At 38.6% G+C, this 26,226-nt stretch overlaps 1 protein-coding gene across 6 annotated transcripts; it reads left to right on the top strand.

Annotated features, from left to right (window-relative positions):
• The first annotated feature begins 1,975 nt into the window (after positions 1–1,975).
• Positions 1,976–24,316, top strand: LOC113669420 (uncharacterized). 6 transcript variants are annotated; one of them, XM_089207546.1, is made up of 30 exons: positions 1,976–2,216; positions 2,324–2,426; positions 3,372–3,416; positions 4,084–4,209; positions 5,066–5,130; positions 5,682–5,767; positions 5,974–6,152; positions 6,334–6,552; positions 6,761–6,861; positions 7,071–7,189; positions 7,327–7,432; positions 8,247–8,572; positions 8,650–8,715; positions 8,956–9,111; positions 9,828–10,013; positions 10,111–10,287; positions 10,833–10,955; positions 13,272–13,451; positions 14,150–14,326; positions 15,470–15,583; positions 16,081–16,257; positions 17,413–17,526; positions 18,023–18,199; positions 19,353–19,466; positions 19,736–19,758; positions 20,030–20,192; positions 21,496–21,681; positions 21,776–21,952; positions 22,692–22,799; positions 23,872–24,316. In XM_089207546.1, exons 1-30 carry the CDS (start codon positions 2,200–2,202, stop codon positions 23,874–23,876), a joined length of 3,915 nt encoding a protein of 1,304 aa, XP_089063672.1. In that variant the 5' UTR covers positions 1,976–2,199; the 3' UTR covers positions 23,877–24,316. The 6 variants fall into 6 exon arrangements, with proteins under 6 accessions (XP_089063672.1, XP_089063658.1, XP_089063683.1 ...); XM_089207532.1 differs by having other exon boundaries at positions 19,736–19,921; positions 20,016–20,192; XM_089207540.1 differs by having other exon boundaries at positions 1,997–2,216; positions 8,653–8,715; positions 19,736–19,921; positions 20,016–20,192.
• Positions 24,317–26,226: the final 1,910 nt, after the last annotated feature.

Genomic DNA, 26,226 nt, shown 5'->3' with positions numbered 1-26,226 from the left:
TTCGGATGGTAGCACGGATAACGAATATTTCACTTGGACGGATGAGGAGACAGCACTACTGCTTAATGTTGCTTTATCATATAAAAGAAAGGGAAGAATGGGAATCGATACGAACAAGGTATGAGGAATTACAAGAACTTTTCATTGAAAGATATCCAAACAACGATGAATTCGAAGTAGACCCAGCACAGTTTCCAAACTGTGAGGATACAAGCATATTCTCCAAAGAAAAGATAAACGCGAAGTTGAAGAGGATAAAGTTCGGTTATCGGAAAGCTATAGATTCTGGAAGACGAAGCGGAGGTGGAAGAGTGGTAACAATACTATTTGACAAATGCGCTGAACTATGGTCTGGATGTCCGGCTGTCGAAGCTATGGATAATGGTATTGAGACCTCGGAAGAGATACCCGATGATAATAATCCTGACGAAAGTGAATCGGGGCTACTACCTTTCGAAGCAAATGAACCTGCAAGGGAGAATAACACTGGTGTGACAACCTCGAATGAAAGTGCCAACGATGCAGTTGAAAAAACTGTTGATGCAAGAAGAAACTGGACATTCGAAAGTTTTCACGCCACTCATCCAACACGACAGTATTGTTGACAAAATTGTCCCACCAAAGTGATGTCCTCCCAAGTCTAATCCAGTGTTTTCGCTGCTTCGACGTCTTCGATTTACAGATAGATGAGCAACGATTAACTTGATTTTCTGACATTAACAAGATACCAACACAACATCGCCTACGTGCGTGGTAAGCTGGGCATGTCCGACACATTTGTAAGATGATATTATGTACCAAAGCCGTAATATTACCGAGCACCGCAATCAATAAACCAACACGTTCCATCTTCGTATAAAATTGTAAACATATTATTTAACTTAGTTGCCACGCATCCATGCAGCCGCGCCTTCGCCGTACAAAAATTCGTACGTGAAAGGTGTTCACACCGCGGCGGTCAAATAATTGACTGCACCGGCTAAAAATTCGTCCTCAATTTTGGTGTTCAAATATTTGAACGCTTGAACGTCCAAATTTTCGTAAGTTTGGCGTGGTTCCATGTGAACGAAACGCCTAAATGCACAAATTTTCGGCCGGTCGAAAATTCGTCTTACACCGTGTGAACATAGCTTTAGGAAGCCACACAAATTTCCAGGAGGGGCTCTCACGGAGCAAATTTAAACTTTTCGCACGAAATGCTAGTGATAAGTGACTGAGTTTTAATTTTTGTATTTTCCCTTTTTTTTAGAACAATGAATCTACCAGACTCGTTTATGTTTTCTTTGCGTTGAGTCTTCACTAATAACAGTTGAGATATCTGTTGTAACAGGTACGTCGTCACGGTGCGCGCCTACAGATACTACTGGAAATAGTTCTTTTGCCCTGTTTAGCTTGTGATATGTTTTCACAAGTCCTAGAGATAATCACGTCCCTATTTACCCAAGGATTTGGGCGAATTTATCGTCACCTCATCGTAAATCCCAATGTTCAGTGGCGTGTCAATTAATAATTAAAATCTTAGCGCCATGTAAACGAACGTAGTGAAGAGTTTCGTGATCCTCTTTAAACCACAATACATTCTTATAGACAATCACAAGGAAGCGCTGGGTTGCAAAATGACTGATGTGTCATGCATTCCCCTTCAAATTTCTAGTTTTAAAAACGTCATCGCGCAGAATGCCTATTTTTCTCGCGACATTTACTAACAGAAGGGAAAAAAATATAGATCTTTAATATTAGTAGCAAAGTGTACTCAGCTGGAGAGCTTTGATCGGTCAAAGTTACGCGGGCTTTCCTCCTCAGGGAACATTGCTTTAGCTCATTAGCAACGAATTTCCAAAGTTTCCAATCTGGCTGGTAAATATTTCAAGTTTCTTCCTATTTTGATAAGAGAAAATCGGGAAATTTAAATCAGGATTAACTATCGTCATGGATCCACGTAGAAAGTCAGGAATTTGACCTTTGTGCACATGTTAAGCACGATCATGGAATTACTAGCTGAAGCACCTAATCGCGATGCGTCGGAATTTTGTTTTCCTAGAAAAATACACTTCCTTTAGATTTTGAGGAAGTTCCGATGAACGAATGAACGCTTCAGCCTTTACTTCAGTTCGCAAACCTATAAATTTCATTTCAAATGCAGTCAAACGTTTAAGAGTAAAGAAGGCGTTACTGCAAATAGATGATTGTTAACAGAGCATGCATCATTTTTCAAGGTACAGTGCGGAAAGAAAACATTTTTTGTTAGGCTCAAAATATTTATTTGACGTTTGAAATGAGACGATGATAAACCCATAAAATGTGTTTTTTGCGTCCTACCCAGCTCGGCGAGGATGAATATTGCTGGTACGCTTGTGTTTTCATTGTCAGTCCTGTTTCCACTAATCACTGGGCGAATCGGCCACAGTAGTTTTGGAACTAATCGGGTGAGTAATTCATGATCAGTTCCTTCCGATAGCTCAAAACCTCAAATCACGCGCTCGATATTTTTTATCCTTTATCCTAGAATCTTCCTTCCTTCGGCCTGTTTCAGACGTTCCATTTTATTTGTTACAAATATACTTTTAAAATCAAGTCAACAGGAAAAAAAATGAGACTGTTTTAAGTCGCGTTTCACTTGCGTTGGATTTTGATATTACCGGGTGCATGCCTACACGTTTAATGTTAGACCAGGTTATTTATATTATCTCTTGATTTTCCTGTTCGTGGAATCGGCGAGAAATAAAAGCAGGGGAGAGGAAGTACAAAGGTTATGGCTGCCATCACTCAATAGCTTTCCTTGAAGACAAATTTAGCTTTTGGCTGTTCAATCAGTTGTTATTCATGATCGTTATCTAATTCATGAAAATCGCGTAACATTGTGTTGCGTGACTTATGATATGCTGTTGATTCAAGCCTTGGCATGGTTCGGTAGCGATACCATTGCTTCTTCATTGCCGCAGGGTAAAAATATTTCAAAATGGAAAATGAAAAACACCTAAAAAAAAATTGTGGGGGAACCATTAACCCCACCCCCCCCCCCTCCCCCCACATTCTATATCACGGTGGGGAGTCTGTCTGGTTGTCCATGAGGGTTAATTTTAGAACAAGATTTTCCCAAAAGCACATCGGAGCTTAGGGCAGATCGCTTTGTAAGGTGGACTGTTCAGCCAGTTTAACTACTGAATCCTATTTCAACCTTTAGTCTTAAACTTCCGCGCATATAATTGGAACTTTACTATCGATTCCGCTGATCATATCGCGACTATAACAACGAAACCAGTTCCTCCTCATTTCTTCGCGATCGTCTCGCCTATGAAATGGTGGATCATTCGGAATTTCAATCCTGCTTATTAAAAACCTTTTTTTCCTTTTCTTTATTTTTGGATCAGGTAAAACGATCAGAAGGATCTCCCCGGGACTGGCAGTGGTATTTAGTAAGTATATTGAGGCATTTCAGTTCCAGAAAATGTCCTATACTTTTTGCATTAGGTACTGAGCGTAGCATTAAATGCCATTCTGTCTGCAAGTGTGTGTGGAAGGCGTAACACCCTGGAAGTGCACGAATGTTTTTTGGCCACCATTTAATTAATTAACAATTATTGACCCAAGTGGAGGTGAATAATGATGGATATTTACTGAGCTGCTAAGCGACGAGGTTAATATCCACCACTGAATTTCACGAACCTCGAGGTGAAGACTTAATTTACTCGCCACTCCCCACTCAAGAAATGGGGAGAAATACTTCTTTCGTGCTCTACCCGCTCTAGGTGCTTTACAGCAGAACAAAGCACAGCCAAAGCTTCTCTACTTGTTAACTAATTCTTTAAGTCAGGGAATTTTATTCAGGGTTGTAGCGTTAAAGGTAGAACCCTGCAAATCACAAACGAAAAGCCCCAGTAATCTATTTTTAATCGTATGCAAAATGCAAGCACTCTTTTTGACACAGCAGGCTTTATAAGAGCGTACTAGTTGTACACCTGGAGGTGATGAAAGCTGAAAGTTGGGTCAATGACGTGATACGTTGTTGTTTCTTTAATGAACCAAATTTTAAATCTTGGCAAATTGTATCTGATATATAACCAAGACCGAATTTGTTTACAGAAAAACACAGAAGTTTCAATGAATGTGAGGGCCGCATGGAATTCTGGCTATACAGGAAAGGGTGTCCTAGTGGCTGTTGTGGACGATGGAGTCAACATGAATCATCCAGACCTGGAGGATAATTTTGTGAGTCTTATTACCAGTCATTAATTATCCCCTAGAGGGAGGGAGGTAAATATATTTTTATTTGGAAGATTGGGGGAACGTATGATTTTCAGGGAGAACAGAGGGGGAAGCAGTCGTCGTCCACAGAGTATATAGGTGGGAGGGGTATAGAAAGTTGACAGCCAATAAGGGGGGGATCATGGGCATATTACAACATTAGGGGGGGACAGGTAAATTTAATTGTGACACAACCAAAATCTATAAACCGCCCCCATGTAGCCGATGAATAATGACCACGCGGTACCTTTTCAGTTTATTTAGTGGTAAATATCCCGGAGTTTTGCCTATTCAATTCGTGAAGTCGCAGGATTCGCTGCGAACTTCTCGTGACCAGAAACAGAGACAAGGACTTTCTATCTTTCAAAAGAAGAGGAGTATGACTTTATGCAGGCCTGGCAAATCGATAGTACATGTTCATATTCCTTGCCAAGGAGGGCCCACTCCATTTCAACTTTGATCACACCTAGGCTCCTGAAACAGCGCCTTGACGCGGTACATTTCAATTGAGCTAACTGAGCTAACTTAACCATACTCGTGATCTGATTTACAAATCGAACTCCCGCTCCGTGATCTTCCGATTTTGTTAATCACTCCGATGTCTGTTAACAGACAGACCTGGACTTAATTCAGTCCTATTGCCGTTATCAAACGAAGCAGCGAAGTAGCTACAAGGTACTGGGGTAAACGCTAGAATCCCTTCGTTGTGATCAAAGGCAACCTATCATTCTCCTTAGTGCCATACACCCCCTTAATGTCAAAACTCGATCAGTTTTGATTGAGTTAAATTGAAGTTCACATTATTTTCTTTTGTTGACAGAACGTAGATTCCAGTTATGACTTCTTGACTGATAAAAATATATCCAGGTCCCATAGCCCGGGCAGGTATGGTGTAACTGGCAGAATTTTCATGTTTTCGAATAATATACGATATTAGAAACCACCGCAATTTTATGTTGCCACACATAATACATAACCATTTTCTGTTTTTTAAACAAGAAAGTGTTAAAAATTATTTACTGTAGTGTTGTTGTTGTTGTTTTTTTTTCACAATACTTACAATTACTGATAGGTCTGTTTTATCATAAAACAAGAAACTGAATTTACTGAAATAGAACGAGATGTTATAATGGACGAAAACTGAAAAAAGCCTAAGAAGAATCAAGACAGTTGCCATAGGTTTTGTTTTTTATCGCTTGTAACATGGCTGAAATCATGATCTCTTTTATAAGGTGTTTAGAAGTGATCAAGCTGGCTACTCATTCGGTGCTAGAAGACCTACTGATACATAGTGAAATATAGTTCACCAAATGGTTAATTACATGTATGACAGTGAACAAGACGCTAACGGCATGTGATGCAAAGACAGGCATGTGTATCACTTCACTCTGCATACTCTATTGATTCATCTATATATTCATTTTACACTGTTGTAGTCATGGAACATCCTGTGCTGGAATTATTGCTGGAAGAAAAGATACCAATTGTGGTGTGGGTATCGCTTACAACTCGCAAATTTCAGGTAAATTTAGAGCGCTTTTCGATTCTGAATTGGAACTGAGATTCCTCCGCAATTTCTCGGCAGTCACGTTTGTTTTTTGTTGCATGAATGTGAGATTTTCCTAAACCATGTAAATACAATTTTTTGAGATGCTTTAAAACTGGTCGTACCACATAAGAACAAAGCTTAGCGATGTGAATATAAACGGTTATATTTCTCTCGGTTAGGTATTCGAATGCACAACAAGAACAGCAAATTATCCGACCAAATAGAGGCCGCTGCTTTGGGTTTCAGAAATAACTTTATTGACATATACTCGAACAGCTGGGGGCCTGGGGACATGGGCTGGCATGTAGAGGGACCTGGTCCTCGACTAGCGCAAGTCCTCAAAAATGGAACAAGATTGGTAAGTTTAATGAATCCAAACCACAGAAAAACCTGATGTTCTTGCTTAGGGTTAGGATTAGGTAGCTGGTAGGTGTGATAAGGCTATTTTCTGTTTTTTTCCGGCAAAATGAGACGATCTGTCAGCAGTAAAAGAGTTCAACCACTTTTAATGTGATCTAATGCGGCGTTTTCTTGTGCAGGGGCGTCATAACAAAGGATCGATCTTCGTATTCGCGGCTGGAAATGGCGGAGTGACGGGGGACAGCTGCGCGTTTAATGGTTACGTAAACAGCATTTATACAATCGCTATCTCCGGAGTGAACTGGGATGGAAAAGTACCAGGCCACGCTGAACCGTGCGCAGCTATCATGGCTGTAACTTATGGGGAAGACAAATACGATAGAAGAAAGGCTCCTGTGGTAAGCAACAAGTCAACAGAGGATGAAAGAAAGGAACTGACAGTGCCCTTATGTTACTTCGAAATTTTCAGTTGTATTTTAGATAGTTCAATGATTTATTCCCCATCCTATCACAGACCGTAAATTCTAAGGGGAGCCTGCATTCCTTTATCTTATATAGTTAAGAAACATATTAAAACTTTTACTTGTTACTTGATTTAATCTGTAGATAACAGCCAAAAATACGAGGGATTGCACAGAGTATTTTCCGGGAACTTCCGCCTCTGCTGCAATGGCCTCTGGGATTATCGCTTTGGCACTAGAAGCAAAGTGAGTTGGAATATAAAATGGCCCGGGAAATTGTAAAAACTATCTCCTTTTTTTTTTTCCCGGGCATCAGCCTCATTCGGCGTCATTCTTTCCTTTGCAAAGTTTTAGTTCGTGATTTAGTTCGTAACACTGTACGCCCACTTTAATCAATTTACTTATCTGTGTTAGTAGATGGAATATGCACTGATAACGCTCTTTCACGCTTTTAGCCCAAGTCTAACGTGGCGGGACATTCAGCACCTGATAGCTAGAAGTTCAAAGCCTCTGAATCCTCCGAACAGAAGTCGTCGCAATCCTGACTGGAAGGTCAACAACGCCAGTCTTCAAGGTACAGATTTATTCGCTTGCAAAAGTAGATTTTTTGATACAATATTTTTCGCCGGTTCTAAATGGTACACAGCTCCAATCCTTTCAGCGGATAATATAAATAGTTTTGTACTGATTGATATTTTCTAACTTTTTTAGTTAGCGATTTTTATGGATTTGGATTGATGGATGCGTATGATATGGTTCGATATGCAAAGAATTGGAGTTCTGTTGCACAACAACTGCATTGTGAGGTTAACCTCAAGTAAGTAAGAAAATTCGTGTACTACTTTAAACATTTTTTCTACGCCTTTTATTTCATAATATATGCAGTTTTGCAACCAGTTGCTGAGTTACTATCCGGGAAATTCTACTGACAACCTTAATTAATGTGACTTAATTATTAACGAGATTTTAAATTAATGCATTTAAATTTAATGCATCCTAATTTGTGTCGATGATAATTCAAATCACACCATTTTACATCAATTTTGTTTCACAACACCTTAACTTCTATAACAAAACCTTATTTGCTCAAAGCCGAAGCAATAGAAACTGCCAAGATTCCAGGGAGTTTTCCCTCTTTAGATACGTTTACGGAGCAGTAACATCATAACTATAACTTGATATGCTGCTGTTTTTTCCCTTTGGATAGTATGTTTAGTCGTTTTTATTACAGCAAATTCGATTAAAATAAAGTTAGGTGCACATTGTTTTCGAAAATTTCCCGTTCGTTTGATGTATGTAAACCTAAATTTAGGAACATTTCGTGTAAATTTTCTTCGCTTTGTCAACGTGCATCGTTTATTTCTCATGATAAGGTATCTTACGCCATAAAAGTTGCTTTCGACATTACTGATCGAAGCAGTCTGTGGGCCCCGAACATAGACTCCCGTTTCCGTTTTTAATCAAATTACGTTATAGAAACTTTCACCAAAAGGTACAACAAAAAATTGCAACAAATTCAATGAAAAACCGAATTCTAGTTAAAACCGACGCCATAAAATAAATACGAATAAAACTTTATCAACACTGAATTTTCATTGACACTAGCTGAACAATGCAAATTTTTTTTCAAGCTCATCAACGCGGGAAATTCCCTGGAGCGAGGAGTTATTACTTACCTTGACTGTAAACAGAGAAAATTGTGGTATCCGATTCCTAGAGCATGTGGAAGTTCAAATCGACCTGACTTTCCCTCGACGAGGTAATCTGAAGATGTTTTCAGAATCACCAGGGAGAACACGATCCCAGCTTCTTTATCCACGAGCGTTCGACAGTATCGTTGGCACAAAAAATTTCACAAAGTGGACAGTAAGCAGTCTACATTATTGGGGAGAGGATCCTATTGGAGATTGGAAAATATTGATAGAAAACTCCAAGCCAGGAAGAAAACCTAGGAATGGTAATATGCTTGTGTTATATTCGGTAGAGAAAGCCGTCCAATTTAAACTGATTATGCCTCCCACTTTGTTTTTTCAGCAGTTTTAGCGAAATTCTCCCCATCTTCAGAGTCACCCACGAAATTGACGGTAATGAAATCAAGAGGTAAATGATTGGTGTCAAATTTGCTTTTATACTATTTAGTTATTATCCTATCTATACATTTATTTATTACATAATAATTATCTCGTGTTAATTCAGTAAGAATTGGCGGACAACAAAGCTTCAGAAAACGAAAATTAGTCTTTTCATAAAAAAGAGTCGTTTTTCTTCCATTTTATGTCAACACAATCACACGAAATTGTGATTTGCAGAAGGTGATTATTCTATGTTTTCTTTACTCAGCTGGTAATTATTCAGACTGGTCTTCCTGGTCCCCGTGTAGTGTACCGTGTGGAGATGGACACCAAACGCGTCATCGTTCGTGCACTATGGGATCACAGTGTATTGGAGATGAAGAAGAGGAACGATATTGCACATCCGGAATTTGTCCAACCCAAAGTAAATCTCTCACAGCTCTTGCGTGTTAAAAAGTATTAGTTCGTAAACTCAATTTTTACAATCGATGCGAGATGATTAAAGATGGTGAAAAATCGCGTTGTTGACTAAAAGAGGTTTTTCCAAGACCCAACACAGCCATAACTGAAGAAAAGAAAAACTTTAAATTACTCACAGCGATTAACGCCCTTATGGGACTTTTTTGCCGGTTACAGTCAGTTGTGCCCAGTAGAGTTTACGTTCCGTAAATAAGAAATGAATAAATGGGGCAAGTTTCTAAAGAAACTGTGGTGCTACATCGATGGGGGAGGGGGATGGGGGCGCTGTAACAAGATAATTTGGTTCTATCAACTGAGTTAGTGATGTAAATGGGCCACTGTAAAGAGTTTCTGAAGCTGAAGTTCCGAGCGTTAGCACTTCGTCAGAGCAAAACGCACGAAACGTCAGCCATAGAACTCTCTACGGTGGCCAATTTCCATTTATCAACTGAGTTGATAAATGGAAAATAATGAATGGGCGCGCGAGATATGGAATTTATCTTCGAGTGTTCAACCCGATATCTCACCCTCTCGGGTAAGAGAAATTCGATATTTACAAGCAACCATGTATTATTCTTTTTACCATATAAACACAAAAGCTCTTTATCAAAAAGAAAAGTCGATTTATTAATGAATCAATCATAATGATGAAAAAATTATGATCCACAATCTCGATTGAAGGAATCTCGATTGATGGCGGTTATTCTCCATGGTCCCATTGGTCCAGGTGTAGCAAGACATGTGGAGAAGGAAGTCAACAGCGTTCTCGCAGGTGCAACAATCCCCCGCCGGCGAATGGTGGAGCAGACTGCAGGAGACTGGGTAAAGATATGGAAAAACGAAGTTGCAGGGAACGTCGGTGTCCGGGTAAGTTCGAGGAAACAGAGAAATGACAATTGCGACGTGTTATAATTTCTGACCGAAAACGATTTGTAATCATGATGTTTCTTACGTGTCCCCGTAGTTAATGGTGGTTACACAGAGTGGAGCAGTTGGAGTAGCTGTAGCAAATCATGTAACGGAGGAACTCAGCGACGAGTTCGTTACTGTTCCAACCCGACACCAGCACATGGCGGGAGAGGTTGCTGGAGACTGGGGCGGAGTACACAACGACAAGCATGCAATACGCATCAATGCCCTGGTAATTTCTTAAATAATTTATCCACTGTAGTAAGCATTCGATAACCTGCGTTCGGTGATATCACCAATAGTCCCTTTCTGTGAATAATTTGGTGAGTACTCAGACTTGCTTTTTAATAAATCCAAAATCCGAATGGAACTATGATTCATTGATCATAGCCTTAAAGTGTTCAGTAGTGATCTTTGAATAGCAATGTATTATAAGCTGGTTCTACAGCGACAAAACTTGGCCTAGAATTGCTTAAGAAAGGTAGTAATAATGTGTTTTTGTCATTGGTTCCTAGGTGTGGGAAATTGTAAGACAATTAATACGTGTCGTGATTTTTGGCAGGCACAAGTCATATTTTAAAAGCTGCAATTTGAAAACCTCTAAACATTACAAGTGACTTTTAATCACGGAATGCACCTGAATATTATGAGTTGCCTTGTGCATCATGTATTGCGTACACCTTACATGCAACAATTTTAAATGGTTCTAAATATCCCTACATGTTTCATTACAAAGCCCTAAAAAATAAATTGGTTTTATTCTTTACAATGATATAGGTCATCTCTTTTCATTGAAATTAATTCTGCATGGAACCAAAGAGGACCCTCTCGCAAACAACCCTCTAGTTGATAGACGGAGAAAGGTGATAAGGAATGTAGATATCAGTGCACGCATAAGAGGTCAGTCAAAGATCATCAGTTATTATCCATCAAATATTTTAGCGTACGTGCGATTGGTCTAAGGGCGTCTCATGATCAAATATGCCCCAGCTGAAACTGGGAATATCCAGTGATATTCCCCGATTTTCAAACCGATATGACAAAATTCTTTTATTAAAATTTGATTCAAGATAGAAAACGTCTGTTATCGTTACAGAAGGAAATACATGTTTTTATTGTTTTTTTAGAGGGCACGGTAACGAATCTTGCAATCTGATTGGTTCTTTACCCGGTCAGTATTTTCCTATCTCTGCCCACGGGCCACGGTAACGCTTTCGTGAGTCGCCGAGACATCCCAACTTTCGTTGTCATTTTTCATAAATATACCTCGTTTTCCGGCTGGGCAGTATTTTTAAGCAAACACGTCGGTCACTACCTCAAGCCGATAAATAACTTATGAATCCTCTCTTTTCTCTCTATCAAATCACTTTGGTTGACAGAAAAATATTGGTTTCAGAATGAATTTGTATAAACAATAATGTAATTACGTTGGTTGATAAGCGGCCTAAAAACCTTCTGCAATTAATTTTAATCGTTCACAAAAATTACCCAGAAAGTTGGAACGTGAGGTATTTGGTTACAGTTAAACTGAACGATGGAACTTTCATTCATTTAATATCTGAATTTTCTCGAGCAATTTGTTCATAGTGAAAGAGCGAGCGAAGTTTTAATTTAAGTTCTACAACAAATATACGCTCCTGGTGAGTCTTTCCAATTCCGTTCAATTTGGACATTTGTACCTTAAATTGCACAACAGAAATTGAAGGAATTTTTTGAGAAAAGGCCGCATTACATTCCCTTGTGTCTCGTTGGAGTGTGCCGTTCGAATTTAGTTTTTGTGAAGGAAAGATCAGAGGTAAACACGCCGTTACAGCAAACAAACGAGCAAACTCTCACAACTTCAAAATAAAAAGATTGAATTTACTCACAATTAATTTCCTCGCCGTTTACTTAATGAACAGAGGTAAATCTTCGTACATGAATGAATCGTCGATGAGAGTGAATAATAGTTTCCGTTAGATCATTAACTGATTTTGAAGAACACATTGTCGTGACAGTCCTTGCCAAACTAGTTCTGTTGGTTTTCAAATGTTCCTTCGCTTTTCTTTTTCTTGCGCGCTCTCTAATTGACAGGTGTCAGATTGTGACAGAAACTTGTAAAAATAATGTTTCAAAGTTTGTTTGGAAGCCTTTTAAATCACCTTTATCGTTACGGAAATGAAAATGTTTCGCTGAGGCATCTCTCTTAAATTTGCATCACCTCTATTTAACTACCATTTACCCACTCAAAAATATTTCAGTTTATGGAAGATCTTGCCGTATTTACGGCCATAAACATGATAAATCATTCGGGTTCTTTCGGAAAGAATTTCGTCAAGTTTAAAAACAATAAATATGTTATTTACCGGCTAAGGGTCGGTCCGTATGGTGAAAAACTGTGACCTCGGTTTTGAAAATGCTGCCCTCGGCCTACGGCCTCGGGCAGTATTTTCAAGACCTCGGTCACAGTTTTTCACCATACGGACCTCCCAGCCGGCAAATAACATATATGTATTTTTTTAGAAATTCGTCCCAATAAACACCAAAAAGTTAATATCGACCAGTAAACAGTACCGTGCGTTGCAAAAAATGTTTGAAGGATAATAAACAGAACCTTCCATTAGAGACGCAAAAATATGCACTTACATACTCACAGTTTTCCTTGAGGTTCGAGCTCGGGGAAACTGTTCGCATCATGGAACAGATGATGTTCAAGGACAAATATCCGTGCATATTTTCGCATGAAATGGCAGCCGTTGTTTAAATTCTGATTATTCTGATTATCGTGTCTGTGTTATCTGCCAAAGCCGAAGGCTTCGGCAGATAACTCAGACCTCGACATCGTTAACTCATGACATTAAGCTCAACTTCATCCAATGATTGCATATTATTGGTGTTCTCTCCACATTTGGCATCTTTTGGTATCTATTATTAAACAAGTACAATACTAGTTGTTCGAAGATTTGTTCAGTTCAAATATGTTTCAAGCCGCTGAGACCGCTTTTAATCTGAATTCTGTTCACCTTAAATGCTCTTTCTCTACGTTTTTGCCTTTTTCTTTCTCGTGTTAGCCTTTTGGAAATTGCGCAACATTTCTAGCCGAAAAAATAGAAAATAAGGTTTCTATGACAATAGTCCTATGTCCGTACTTTCGTACGATGATCACTAGAAATTACATTCATAGCCAAAGTGTATTCCAATAAGTTCATTTGCAAGTCGTTCCGTTACTTTTCATAGATATTCCAGTTCATGGAGGTTATACACCATGGAGTAGATGGAGGCCTTGTACCAAGTCATGCGGTGGAGGAATGCAGATTAGCACTCGTTCATGTAGTAATCCCAAACCAGAAAACAAGGGAAAAGATTGCAAGGGACCATCTAGAAGAACACGAAGCTGTAACAGCTTTAGTTGTCCAGGTAAATTCTAATGATCAAAAATTGGCTGAGAAACTTTATAATTATCAAATTTATCTCGCTTCAACTGAAAATCTTTCGTATTCAAAACTTTCACCCTTGATGATATTGATTGAACGGTGGTATTTTTTTCAGTTTCTTGGAGCTTTACCTGAAGAGCCTTTTCAACCGTAATTTGCGTAGTGAATTCAAAGGCCTTTTATTTTAGAAGTTTATGTCCATTGCCTGGAGACTCGAGTCTTTTTACTGTTCAGGTGCAGTTAGTTTCTTGATCGACAAGGAGCTTGAAATGCACATTTCGTTTGTTTGGCTTGTACTCTGTATGTACGAGGTGTAGCACAGTCCAAAAAAGTGAACACCTGCGAAACATCGGCCACATGGGCTTTCCTATTTCTTGAAATACGACGGTTTCTTGAGCGAGGATTTTCCTGTAATGTTATTAGAAGATGTGAAGGTGGCAAGGGTTGAAGTCCCAGGGTTGGAATAGAATCTTTGATCTTCGTTCTTTCTTTCAATTTTAAGATTTTTCCCGGCCTCCAGTTTTTTCTCTAAGCATTCCAAATACGAAATCGACCAACATTTAGTGGACGAGGAACGACCCCTTGTTAGCAAGAGGAAAACAGAGAAAATATTATCCTGATGCATTATCATTTCTGAAAAAATAATTTCTCTATCATGTCATTTCCTACGTGTCCCCGTAGTTGATGGCGGTTACACAGAGTGGAGTAGTTGGAGTAGTTGTAGCAAATCATGTAACAGAGGAACTCAGCGCCGAGATCGTGAGTGTTCCAACCCGACACCAGCACATGGCGGGAGAGGTTGCTGGAGACTGGGGCAGAGTACACAGACACAAGCCTGCAATACACATCCATGTCCAGGTAATAATTAACTTTTTCTTTTACTTTGGCAACAATACCACAACCTCATGAGGGTGGTATTGCCTGTAGTCCCCTTGACTGACAATAAGGACCTGGCTAACCATGGGCGTGTAGACACAAACCCATGCATATTGATTCCACAAGCATGACAGTAGAACATTATGTCAAAGGTTATCCTAAAACAGAAGTGCATGTTATACTGCTTCTAAAGCAACAAAACCTGAGAAACAAGTAAAGAAGTGCTAAGGAGAAGTATTGCTCACCTACCCGAAAGGAAAACCCGAATTCCTGGAGATGCTATAATTACACCTTTGATTTTCGTTTTCCTCCTGTTTTTCCATGGTTTTTCTCCTGTTTCTCCAGGTTTTCTATCTTCTACAACACTCTAGTTACTTGTTCATTCGTTATTTTTGATTATCATTGAAACTTTGGTGTCATACAACGTTTTCCATGCCTGAGAAAAGCCGTGACTGCGCACACGTGTAAAATTTCGATATATTTTGTCGAGTGTTTGATATCGCCAATCAGCCAAACGAATGGTAAAGCGTTGAGCAGTCTCATTTCGTTTATGAGGTCGACTTTTCTTGTCAATAAAAGCCTATGGTGTTCATATAAAGAACAAAATAATACATGGCTGCTGGTAGATATGGAATTTCTCTTCTCGTGTTCAACTCAATATCTCACTCGTTCGCTGCGCTCAGTCGTGTGATATCGAGCTTATCACTGGAAGAAAAATTCCATATCTACACGCGCCCATGTCACATAATTTATTAATCTTTTTTTTTTATCCTTTGTTTTCATGCCGAATTCACCAACGTATGCAACCGTTATTTGAGGTTTAAAAATAGCACACCCTCTTATTCCAATCATTCTTTTCATACCACGTGGTGTGTAAGGCCTCGTCATTGTTTCATTAGTCAGCTTTATCACCTTAAGGAATAAATTCTCGCTCCACCTTTCCTCTTTATTGTCTTGTTCCCATGATACCTCGGGGTAGCCCTACTAATGTACCATTAGCTGTGTTAGCCACCTATAGTCCTTTTTGTCTCTGACCCAGATAAATACCTCTAAGCATCGCATTTACACTGATTGTAAAGTAAGAGAGAGTGAGAAATAACTCAATTGATTGTCTTTTGTTATTAGTGACAAACACCACTTGTCAAAATAAAGAAAAAAACTGTAGACTTTGGAAAAATCTTTGCAAAACTGACAAGTACGTTCGAGATAATTGTGAGAAGACCTGTGGAACATGTCCAGGTTTGTCTTTTTAACTTTCCACCGGATTCTATTTTTGTTTTCACTGGAATAGTGAATGTAATGCTTTTAGTGAAATTTTTAGATTTGACTTAGATTTGGTACCAAAAGCTTACGGTAAGCTGAAACGGGGTTTCCGTCAGTAGATCTCAATTTTGCGACTTGTGTACAAATCATATCTATTGAATTTTTAACAAGTTGATGGTTCGAGCAGCAACAAAAGATTAATCAAACTGTACAAATGCATAAGAAGGTTGTTTGCGAATTTTTTTGCTTTACCCTTTTTTTATTATTGGATAATAATGGAGTGATCTTCAGTTCGCAGTGACAAAGAGTGTCAAAAAGAGCTTTGAAAAATTTTGGATTTGTGATTGTTTAAACTCGAGAGAAGCTATCAAGTATTCTGATAGTAATATCACTGATCGTAATATTGGGGAGAATTATTTACTGCTCTTCGGTAAAATAATGATGCCATAATGGTTGTATCTACTTTTTCTTAGTGGCTGCACGATATTCAGACTGGTCTCCATGGTCCGTTTGTAACGTCACATGTGGGGGTGGAAACCAAATCCGTACCCGTTTATGCTTAAATCCACCACTTCCAAATGGAGAATCACCTTGCGTAGGATCCGCGAAAGAGGAAAGGATATGTGGCGGTGGAATGTGTCCAAAACCAAGTAAATTAATCTATTTAATGATCTATGATATCTTTTCCTAAACCCTCGGACGTAAACGCAAGGGGGGGAGGGGGGGGGGCGGTTGGAAACCCTCTTACCTTTTTCGTTACGTTGCAATATCTTGAGAGGTTTTTGACTTAAATAGATAGCCCTTTAAGTAAATACTAAATTAGTTAAAAGAAACTATGAAATACATGATAAACTAGGGTTTTTCAAGTGAATGGGACAGATCTACTTTAAAATACCACTTATGGAATCATTGCAGTGCGTGATCATAATAAGGGACAAAGCTACGCATACGTCGTTTCGGTTTAGTTCCACCAGATCCGCTTGCAATGAAAAACGACTTACTTACCTTTAACATAAGCTTAAGGTGTAAAGATGAAATTGTCCTGAAGTAATTTCCCAGGAAAGAAAAAAGACAGGTAAAACAACTAAAAATCTAAAGTCTGTTTAACTTTCAAATCGGTGTTTTTAAACTGCCAAATTTTGAAACTCAATTTTTTAACGTGCCGAATAGAGGTTTCCAGCCAAAACGGAAGGATGAAAAAACCTTTTACTAATCGAGTTCGAGGTGGGATTTATGCTCAAGCATGAAGTGCGATTGAATGATTATTGGTATGTGATGAGAAATCTGAATTATTCCAAAATCTAGGGGAAAATTTTAGTGAATTATGACATGGTAAACCCCGATTATCTAAGGAATAATTTTTCAAATCTTTTAAACTGTAGGATAATAGACTGCAAGGGACTAGTTTACAACTAGCAGCAAAGAGAAGACGTTTTGCCAATTTCTAATAAGCCTCGTTCCAAAATTCGAATCGAAAGAGATCTGATTAAGGCTAAAAATGCGATACGGATCTTAGGTTTTGAACTTCAATCATTCATTTCATACCACGTGGTGTGTAAGGCCTCGTCATTTTCCATTAGTCAGCTTTACCACTTTAAGGAATAAATTCTCGCTCCACCTTTCCTCTTTATTGTTTTGTTCCCATGATACCTCGGGGTAGCCCAACCAATGTACTATTAGCTGTGTTAGCCACCTGTAGTCCTTTTTGTCTCTGACCCAGATAAACACCTCTAAACATCACATTTACACCTATTGTTAAGTAAGAAAAAGTGAGAAATAACTCATTGGGTTTATTTTGTTATAAGTGACGAACACTACTTGTCAAAATAAAGACAACGGCTGTAGCCTCTGGAAACACTACTGCAAAACTAGCAAGTACGTTCGAGATAATTGTGAGAAGACCTGTGGAACATGTCCAGGTTTGTCTTTTTAACTTTCCACCGGATTCTATTTTTGTTTTCACTGGAATAGTGAATGTAATGCTTTTAGTGAAATTTTTAGCTTTGACTTCGATTTGGTACCAAAAGCTTACGGTAAGCTGAAACGGGGTTTCCGTCAGTAGATCTCAATTTTGCGACTTGTGTACAAATCACATCTATTGAATTTTTAACAAGTTGATGGTTCGATCAGCAACAAAAGATTAATCAAACTGTACAAATGCATAAGAAGGTTGTTTGCGAATTTTTTTGTTTTACCTTTTTTTGTTATTGGATAATAATGGAGTGATCTTCAGTTCGCAGTGACAAAGAGTGTCAAAAAGAGCTTTGAAAAATTTTGGATTTGTGATTGTTTAAACTCGAGAGAAGCTATCAAGTATTCAGATAGTAATATCACTGATCGTAATATTGGGGAGAATTATTTACTGCTCTTCAGTAAAGTAATTATGCCATAATGGTTGTATCTACTTTGTCTTAGTGGCTGCACGTTATTCAGACTGGTCTCCATGGTCCGTTTGTAACGTCACATGTGGGGGTGGAAACCAAATCCGTACCCGTTTATGCTTAAATCCACCACTTCCAAATGGAGAATCACCTTGCGCAGGATCCGCGAAAGAGGAAAGGATATGTGGCGGTGGAATGTGTCCAAAACCAAGTAAATTAATCTATTTAATGATCTATGATATCTTTTCCTAAACCCTCGGACGTAAACGCAAGGGGGGGAGGGAGGGGCGGTTGGAAACCCTCTTACCTTTTTCGTTACGTTGCAATATCTTTAGAGGTTTTTGACTTAAATAGATAGCCCTTTATGTAAATACTAAATTAGTTAAAAGAAACTATGAAATACATGATCAACTAGGGTTTTTCAAGTGAATGGGACAGATCTACTTTAAAATACCACTTATGGAATCATTGCAGTGCGTGATCATAATAAGGGACAAAGCTACGCATACGTCGTTTCGGTTTAGTTCCACCAGATCCGCTTGCAATGAAAAACGACTTACTTACCTTTAACATAAGCTTAAGGTGTAAAGATGAAATTGTCCTGAAGTAATTTCCCAGGAAAGAAAAAAAACAGGTAAAACAACTAAAAATCTAAAGTCTGTTTAACTTTCAAATCAGTGTTTTTAAACTCCCAAATTTTGAAACTCAATTTTTCAACGTGCCGAATAGAGGTTTCCAGCCAAAACGGAAGGATGAAAAAACCTTTTACTAATCGAGTTCGAGGTGGGATTTATGCTCAAGCATGAAGTGCGATTGAATGATTATTGGTATGTGATGAGAAATCTGAATTATTCCAAAATCTAGGGGAAAATTTTAGTGAATTATGACATGGTAAACCCCGATTATCTAAGGAATAATTTTTCAAATCTTTTAAACTGTAGGATAATAGACTGCAAGGGACTAGTTTACAACTAGCAGCAAAGAGAAGAGGTTTTACCAATTTCTAATAAGCCTCGTTCCAAAATTCGAATCGAAAGAGATCTGATTAAAGCTAAAAATGCGATACGGATCTTAGGTTTGAACTTCAATCATTCATTTCATACCACGTGGTGTGTAAGGCCTCGTCATTTTCCATTAGTCAGCTTTACCACTTTAAGGAATAAATTCTCGCTCCACCTTTCCTCTTTATTGTTTTGTTCCCATGATACCTCGGGGTAGCCCAACCAATGTACTATTAGCTGTGTTAGCCACCTGTAGTCCTTTTTGTCTCTGACCCAGATAAACACCTCTAAACATCACATTTACACTGATTGTAAAACAAGAGAAAGTGAGAAATAACTCATTTGGTTTCCTTTTGTTATTAGTGACAAACACCACTTGTCAAAATAAAGACAAAAATTGTAGACAATGGAAACATCTTTGCAAAACGAACCAGTACGTTCAAGATAATTGTGAGAAGACCTGTGGAGCATGTCAAGGTTTGTCTTTTTAACTTTCCACCGGATTCTATTTTTTTTCTCTGGAATAGTGCATGCGATGCTTTCAGTGAAGATTCTAGATTTGACTTACCTTAGAGATTTGGTAACAAAACCATAAAGTAAGCTGAAACCGGTTACTTTTAGTAGGTCTCAATTTTGCGACTTGTGTACAAATCACATCTATTGAATTTTTAACAAGTTGATGGTTCGATCAGCAACAAAAGATTAATCAAACTGTCTACCTCGATACCTTGTTTAATTTTTATAAGGAACCCCGATTGATGGTGGTTACTCTCCATGGTCCCCCTGGTCCAGATGTAGCAAGCCATGCGCGGGAGGATTTCAGCAACGTGTTCGTACATGCACCAATCCCTCACCTGCCAATGGAGGAGCAGACTGCAGGGGACTGGGTTTAGCCAGGGATACGCGAGGATGTAATAATCATAGGTGCCCGAGTAAGTTAGAGAAAACAGAGAAGTGATTATTCTGACGTGTTATAATTTCGGGGAAGCGATTTGTAATCATGTTATTTCCCACGTGTCCCCGTAGTTGATGGTGGTTACACAGAATGGAGCAGTTGGAGTAGCTGTAGCAAATCATGTAACAGAGGAACTCAGCACCAATTTCGTTACTGTTCCAACCCGACACCAGCACATGGCGGGAGAGATTGCTGGAGACTGGGGCAGAGTACACAGACACAAGCCTGCAATACACATCCATGTCCAGGTAATATTTAACTTTCTCTTTTACTTTGGCAACAATACCACAACCTCAGAGGGTGGTATTGCCTGTAGTCCCCTTGACTGACAATTATTTGGGGATTTTTATGCCTAACCCTTTTTTAATTAATCGTTTTTTTATCATATGTTTTCATACCGAATTCACCAACATATGCAACCGTTATAGGAGGTTTAAAAATAGCACACCCTCTTATTCCAATCATTCATTTCATATCATGTGTTGTGTAAGGCCTGGTCATTTTCCATTAGTTAGCTTATTTGTAGGTCTCAACTTTGCGACTTGTGCACAAATCACATCTATTGAATTTTTAACGAGTTGATGGTTCGATCAGCAACAAAAGATTAATCAAACTGTACAAATGCATAAGAAGGTTGTTTGCGAAATTATTTGCCCTACCTTTTTTATTATTGGATAATAATGGAGTGATCTTCAGTTCCTAGTGACAAAGAGTGTCAAAAAGAGCTTTGAAAAATTGTGGATTTGTTACCGTTGAAATTCATTACGTTGCGATGTTTTGAGAAGTTTTTGCCTTAAATAGATAGCCTATCATGTACATACTAAATTAGTCAAAAGAAACGATGAAATACATAGTAAACTCTAAACTGTTTGGGGACAGATCTGTTTTAAAATACCTCTTATAAAATCATTGCAGTGCGTGATCATGATAGGAGACAAAACTCCAAATACGTCGTTTCGGTCCAGTCCCACCGGCTCTGCTCGCAATAAAAAACGACTTAATTACCTCTAACATAAGCTTAAGGTGCAAAGATGAAATTGGCCCGAAATGATATCCTAAGAAAAAAGATATGCAAAACGACTAAAAATCTAAAGTACGTTCAACTTTCAAATCGGTGTTTTTAAACTTCCAAAGGAGCAGGACAAAACGAGCGCAGACTAGAAACTACTTTATCAGTGTGCCAAATAGAGGTTTCTGACCAAATTGGAAGGTGTGAAAAAACCTCTTACTTGCACCGAGCTCGAGGTGGAATTTATGGCTCAAGCACAATTGAGTGATTATTTGTATCTGATGAGAAATCCGAATTATTCCAAAAGGGGAAAGTTTTAGTAACTGATGACATAGCAAATCTCTAGTATCTAGTGAATAGTTTTTCAAGTCTGTTAAACTGTGGGACAATCAATAGTACGGGACTGGTTTGAATCGAGAGAGATCTAATTAAAGCTAAAAATGCAATACGGACCTTAGGTTTTGAACAACAAAACATACTCTTAGTCCAGGAGGATCAAAATTAACATTCCAGTTCACGATACCGTGTTTAATTTTTATAAGGAACCCTGATTGATGGTGGTTACTCTCCATGGTCCCCCTGGTCCAGGTGTAGCAAGCCATGCGCGGGAGGATTTCAGCAACGTTTTCGTACATGCACCAATCCCTCACCTGCCAATGGAGGAGCAGACTGCAGGGGACTGGGTTTGGCTATGGACACGCGAGGATGTAATCATCATAGGTGCCCGAGTAAGTTATAGAAAACAGAGAAGTGATTATTGTGACGTGTTATAATTTTGGGGAAACGATTTGTAATCATGTTATTTCCCACGTGTCCCCGTAGTTGATGGTGGTTACACAGAATGGAGCAGTTGGAGTAGCTGTAGCAAATCGTGTAACAGAGGAACTCAGCGTCAATTTCGTTACTGTTCCAACCCGACACCAGCACATGGCGGGAGAGGTTGTTGGAGATTGGGACCGAATGCAAGAGCACGGAGGTGCAATACGCACCAATGCCCAGGTAACTCATCAACTTTTCCCACTAGAAACCAAGTGAGAGATGGTATTGCCTTTTTTCATTATCTCCTTATCTTCCTTGTAAGTGTTATTTCTTGCTGTCGAGAATTTTTGAAGACCTCGGAAACTTCTTTATATTTAGCACACTGTTTCGTTGGATAGGACACTTGTTGGGATTGAAAATTTATAGAGAAAAAAAAAGCCCAAATTTTCCATTGGCTATGCTATTACTGAGAAATTACACGTCAAAAACGATCAATCCCATGAAAGCATTATGCTGCTTCGTGATTTTTGTTAAGTTAAATGAATTTTTCGCGGTGCCTGCCAGCACGGTAAATTTCGAGGCGTGCGTGGGGAATCAATTTCACTTCCGTGATGTCAATTTTTATTTCAGCCAATCGCAGGTTGCAGAGGTTAGTTCCTCAAACATTAGTATTACTCCTTATGGACAAAGTTAAGGGTTTTCTTATTGGTTCTCTGCAGTTGGAGTAGAGAATCGCAAGCATCGATCCTAGCAGATATATCAGACAACTTGAAGGCAAAAACAAATCACCGCAAACCAAAATAAATCGCCGGTCCGGAAAACAAAACTCGCGCAAAATTTAATAATTCGCGGTTTTAAAGGTACAACTGAATTTTGTTCCAACAATTTCTATAGCTAAGGCTCCCAGTGCTCTGAAAGCCTGTCCCTATTTACTAATACTTTTCCAATCAGAATAGAGCTCTTTTTATGTGTCTTCCAGCCACGTCCTGTCAAGATGATTACACATCCTGCTCTTCCTGGAAAAATATGTGCTCTAGAAGCAGTTTCATTCGAGAAACATGCTCCAAGACTTGTGGTTCATGCAAAGGTATCGTGACTTTCCTAGTTATTCCTTTTGCATTTAACCCTTTAACTCCCAAGATTTTATTGTCAGTTCTCCCCTCGTGCTGTCACAGTGAAGAAATGTAAAATGGTTTCCGTGTTTACATAGCCTGATGTAAACACGCGGGAGGTTGGGAGAACACGAGATCTCCTCCCAAGTGACCTCCCAAGAGACCTCCCAAGAGACCTCCCAAGTGCTTACATCAGGCTATGTAAACACGGAAACCATTTTGCATTTCTTTTATAAAATAACTAATGAAAGAGGAACGAAAACCGCGTTTACATACGCTCATGTAAAATGGTTTTATGGCCAATCAGAGCACGCGTACTATTTGAATTATATTTTGTAAAATTCCTTGTAAATTAGTTATGAGAATTTAGTGTTAGATAAGGATAACAAAAATCTACCAGATAGGTTCGAGTTTTCTCATCACCTATTTGCTGGATAATAAAGGGATATTATGGGGAGAAGTTTCATGTTAGTGTCTTCTGGGACTTAAAGGGTTAACAGCGTTAGCGTTCATTAGATCATTGTTATAAGATTCTTCTTTAACAGAACCTTCTCCGAGATAAGTTTTGTAGTACAGAACGCTGCATTAATATGATAATATATAGATTTAGCCAAGCCTAAAAGCGGAGCTCGCATTTTTTTCCCCGCATGTTCCAAGGGCACAACGCCTTGCCCCGGCCGGGACTAGAACCCGGGTCGTCCGACTCGGAGCCCAGTGCACTGATCACTGGACTACTGGACAAAGCCGTGGCGTTGGCGTGCCCGCGGTACAGTTGACCACGCATGTTAAAAGTAGCACCTTGTACGGTCGGTCGTACGGTCGTAAGTCCAAATTTTTTGGGCTTGATGGGTTACTACTACCATTTTGTATAATTATGGGGCTACGCTCTGCGAGCTCCGCTATCATTGCTACTGATTGGGAGCAATGGAACTCAGGTGAAATATGCATAGGGCCTCTCTAACTTAACCAATGAAATCAATGAACTTTTATTTTGCTATAATGATTACTTTTTATGTATAACGACCTACTATTTGTGTTTTATTTCAGTTTGAAAGAATTCGGAAATTTTCTGCAAAGCCACTTATTGACTACTCTGACGCTGAAATTACATTAAGAAAGATTACTGGCCCTCTATCACCAGCGCCCTCAAGAAATTGGAAAGATCTTTTATTTTAAATCAAGAATATCCTTATTTCACTTTGTCCACAAAGTCTTTTTTCTGAATTTAAGTTTACAAACCCCCAAGGTTTTTTTGTTAGGTTTCCTCTTCATTAATTTGTCCCCTGAAATTATTGATTAATAGGATTTAATATATTTACATAAAGTTGTAAAGTAAAACAAGAAAGAAAATCAAAATAAAAGGCCCTATGATATAAAATGGTTATCATTCCTTCGTAGAAAAACTATCGTTAATACAAAACCAGAAGTGATTTTCGAAGTAAGTCACATTTATTCATTGCTTGAAAATTTTAATAAAGCGGTTGATTGCTTATTTACAGTGTACCTTGATTATTTTTAAATTTTTTTTTTACATTTTAGGTTACCATAGCAACATTAATTAGTCTCAGAAATGCTTTAAGGTTTAAGTGTTTGAATTCAATTTGTACATCAATATCCATCTTTCTGCCAAGTTAACAAAAGTATCTACATGTTGTCCAAAGCTACCGAAATTTTTAAGGTGGCTTTTAAACGCAATGTACAGAGTTTTCACAACTTTGCAGAGAGATATCTTGATATCCTGATAGCAAATCGGTAATCCAACAAGTGGTTATCTGGTTTTCGCACTCGTTCTTTTAGTTACTGACAGATAAAGGAAAAGTAAGGAAATCTCAAGAAGCTGTGGTGTTGATGAGAATAACATGTTGAGAACTGATACAAATTTTAAATAGAGGAAACAAAAACTTCGGAAGTGCCACCTTAAATTTTCGGTCTTATCGCACAGCGTCTATCTCTACTCTTGGCTTCCAATCTATATGCTTTTTGCGTCTCCCTTTTTTAGAAGACTCTGTCGTGGCAGATTTTTTACCTTTTTCACCTTAACATCGTTATACATCTTCTCCATACTGTTCTCCAGACATTTTTAAGGTGCTGATAAGGAGTATTTGTTCATTTTAATGATCAAGAGCTTCTTTGGCTGGTGATCATTTCCGTTATTCTCATGACCATGCATAACGATGCTAGTCACTCTTAAGGGTTCTAGAAAAACGTTTCTAAATGGAGACAGCGTGTGCGTTTCGCATCATGCAGTTTAAGGTTCGACATACCCATCGAACAATATGGCGTTTTTCATGTTACTTAACATTTCTTAACTTAAGACCGTATCTATTTCTTATAAAGAGAAATCTTTCGCAAGATCTCTTGGGGTCACTTGTGAAGAGAAACTTTGAGAGTATGATGACTGTTGTTAATCATGTGCCAGTCCTTCAGAAAGCTATGGATATGACTTCACTTGAGAAAAAAGATCAAAAGTATCCCAAGTTCACCAAACCAAAAGCCGGAAAAGTTACATTTATCTTTAATGAACACTTGTGAACCAGGCTATGATTTCATTGAACAATTATCCACTGAAGAGGAGCAAAATATTTTGGATATCCACCACTTTCGAGTGATTAGCAAGCGAGTTTTAGTCTCTGGCAGCTTCCGAAATAACAATACTCTTAGAAAGTGTCAAACTGTTTGAAGATTGTGTGTTTACCAACGCCCTAGGAAAGAATCAGTAGTGGTCCCCAAAAACTCTTGAACGAGATTGGAAGGGATAATAGAGATTAATCAGAGATTGCAAGGGATAATAGAGATTAATCAGAGATTGCAAGGGATAATAGAGATTAATCAGAGATTGCAAGGGATAATAATGAAAGGAATGAAGAGAAGAAAAGAAAACAATTGAAAATAAAGAGATAGAAAACAGTTGAGTAGAAACGAATTATAGGTGAGGGAAAGGAGGCGAAGAAAAAGGATAAAACGAAAAGAGCGACAAAAAGATAAAGAGGAATGAAGTTGAGGAAAAGAAGGAAAGTAGAGGACAAAACAAGGCACATAGAAATACAGAGTAGCATTAAATTCAGTCACTGATTGTCTCACCCCTCCGTCTGGATCCATGGTTGCACCAACAGAGGTTGAAAGAAAATAAAGCAAAATGGGAAGTAATAACAGTAGTGTATGCCCACTTCATAACTTGCCAATACTTTAAAATAGTCAGCAGTAATCTGATGGAAAACTCTTCTTTCTTATTCTATCAAAACTGATGCAGTTTAGCCCGAGTCTTGACTGGCCTCCATCTTTTTATTACTTCGTCCTCAGGACGAAAGCAAAAAACCCTCAGAATGAGGTTGTTATATGTCTCCTCTATTCACCTATCCCCTCCCCCCTTCATGGCACTTTTCTATATTCTCTCCCTCCCCT

The sequence above is a fragment of the Pocillopora damicornis genome, chromosome 1, assembly GCF_964200805.1.
Source record: "Pocillopora damicornis chromosome 1, jaPocDami1.2, whole genome shotgun sequence".
In the NCBI taxonomy this organism is placed as follows: Eukaryota; Metazoa; Cnidaria; class Anthozoa; order Scleractinia; family Pocilloporidae; genus Pocillopora; species Pocillopora damicornis.
Note: the sequence above shows the minus strand (reverse complement) of the source record. Positions and strands in the feature narration are given on the sequence as shown.

Bases quoted from the DNA above. Each gene is read 5' to 3' on its own strand.
- LOC113669420 (XM_089207532.1), top strand. The intron at 6,553-6,760 runs GTAAGCAACAAG...TTTAATCTGTAG, and splicing joins ATAGAAGAAAGGCTCCTGTG to ATAACAGCCAAAAATACGAG. The intron at 8,716-8,955 runs GTAAATGATTGG...TTCTTTACTCAG, and splicing joins GACGGTAATGAAATCAAGAG to CTGGTAATTATTCAGACTGG.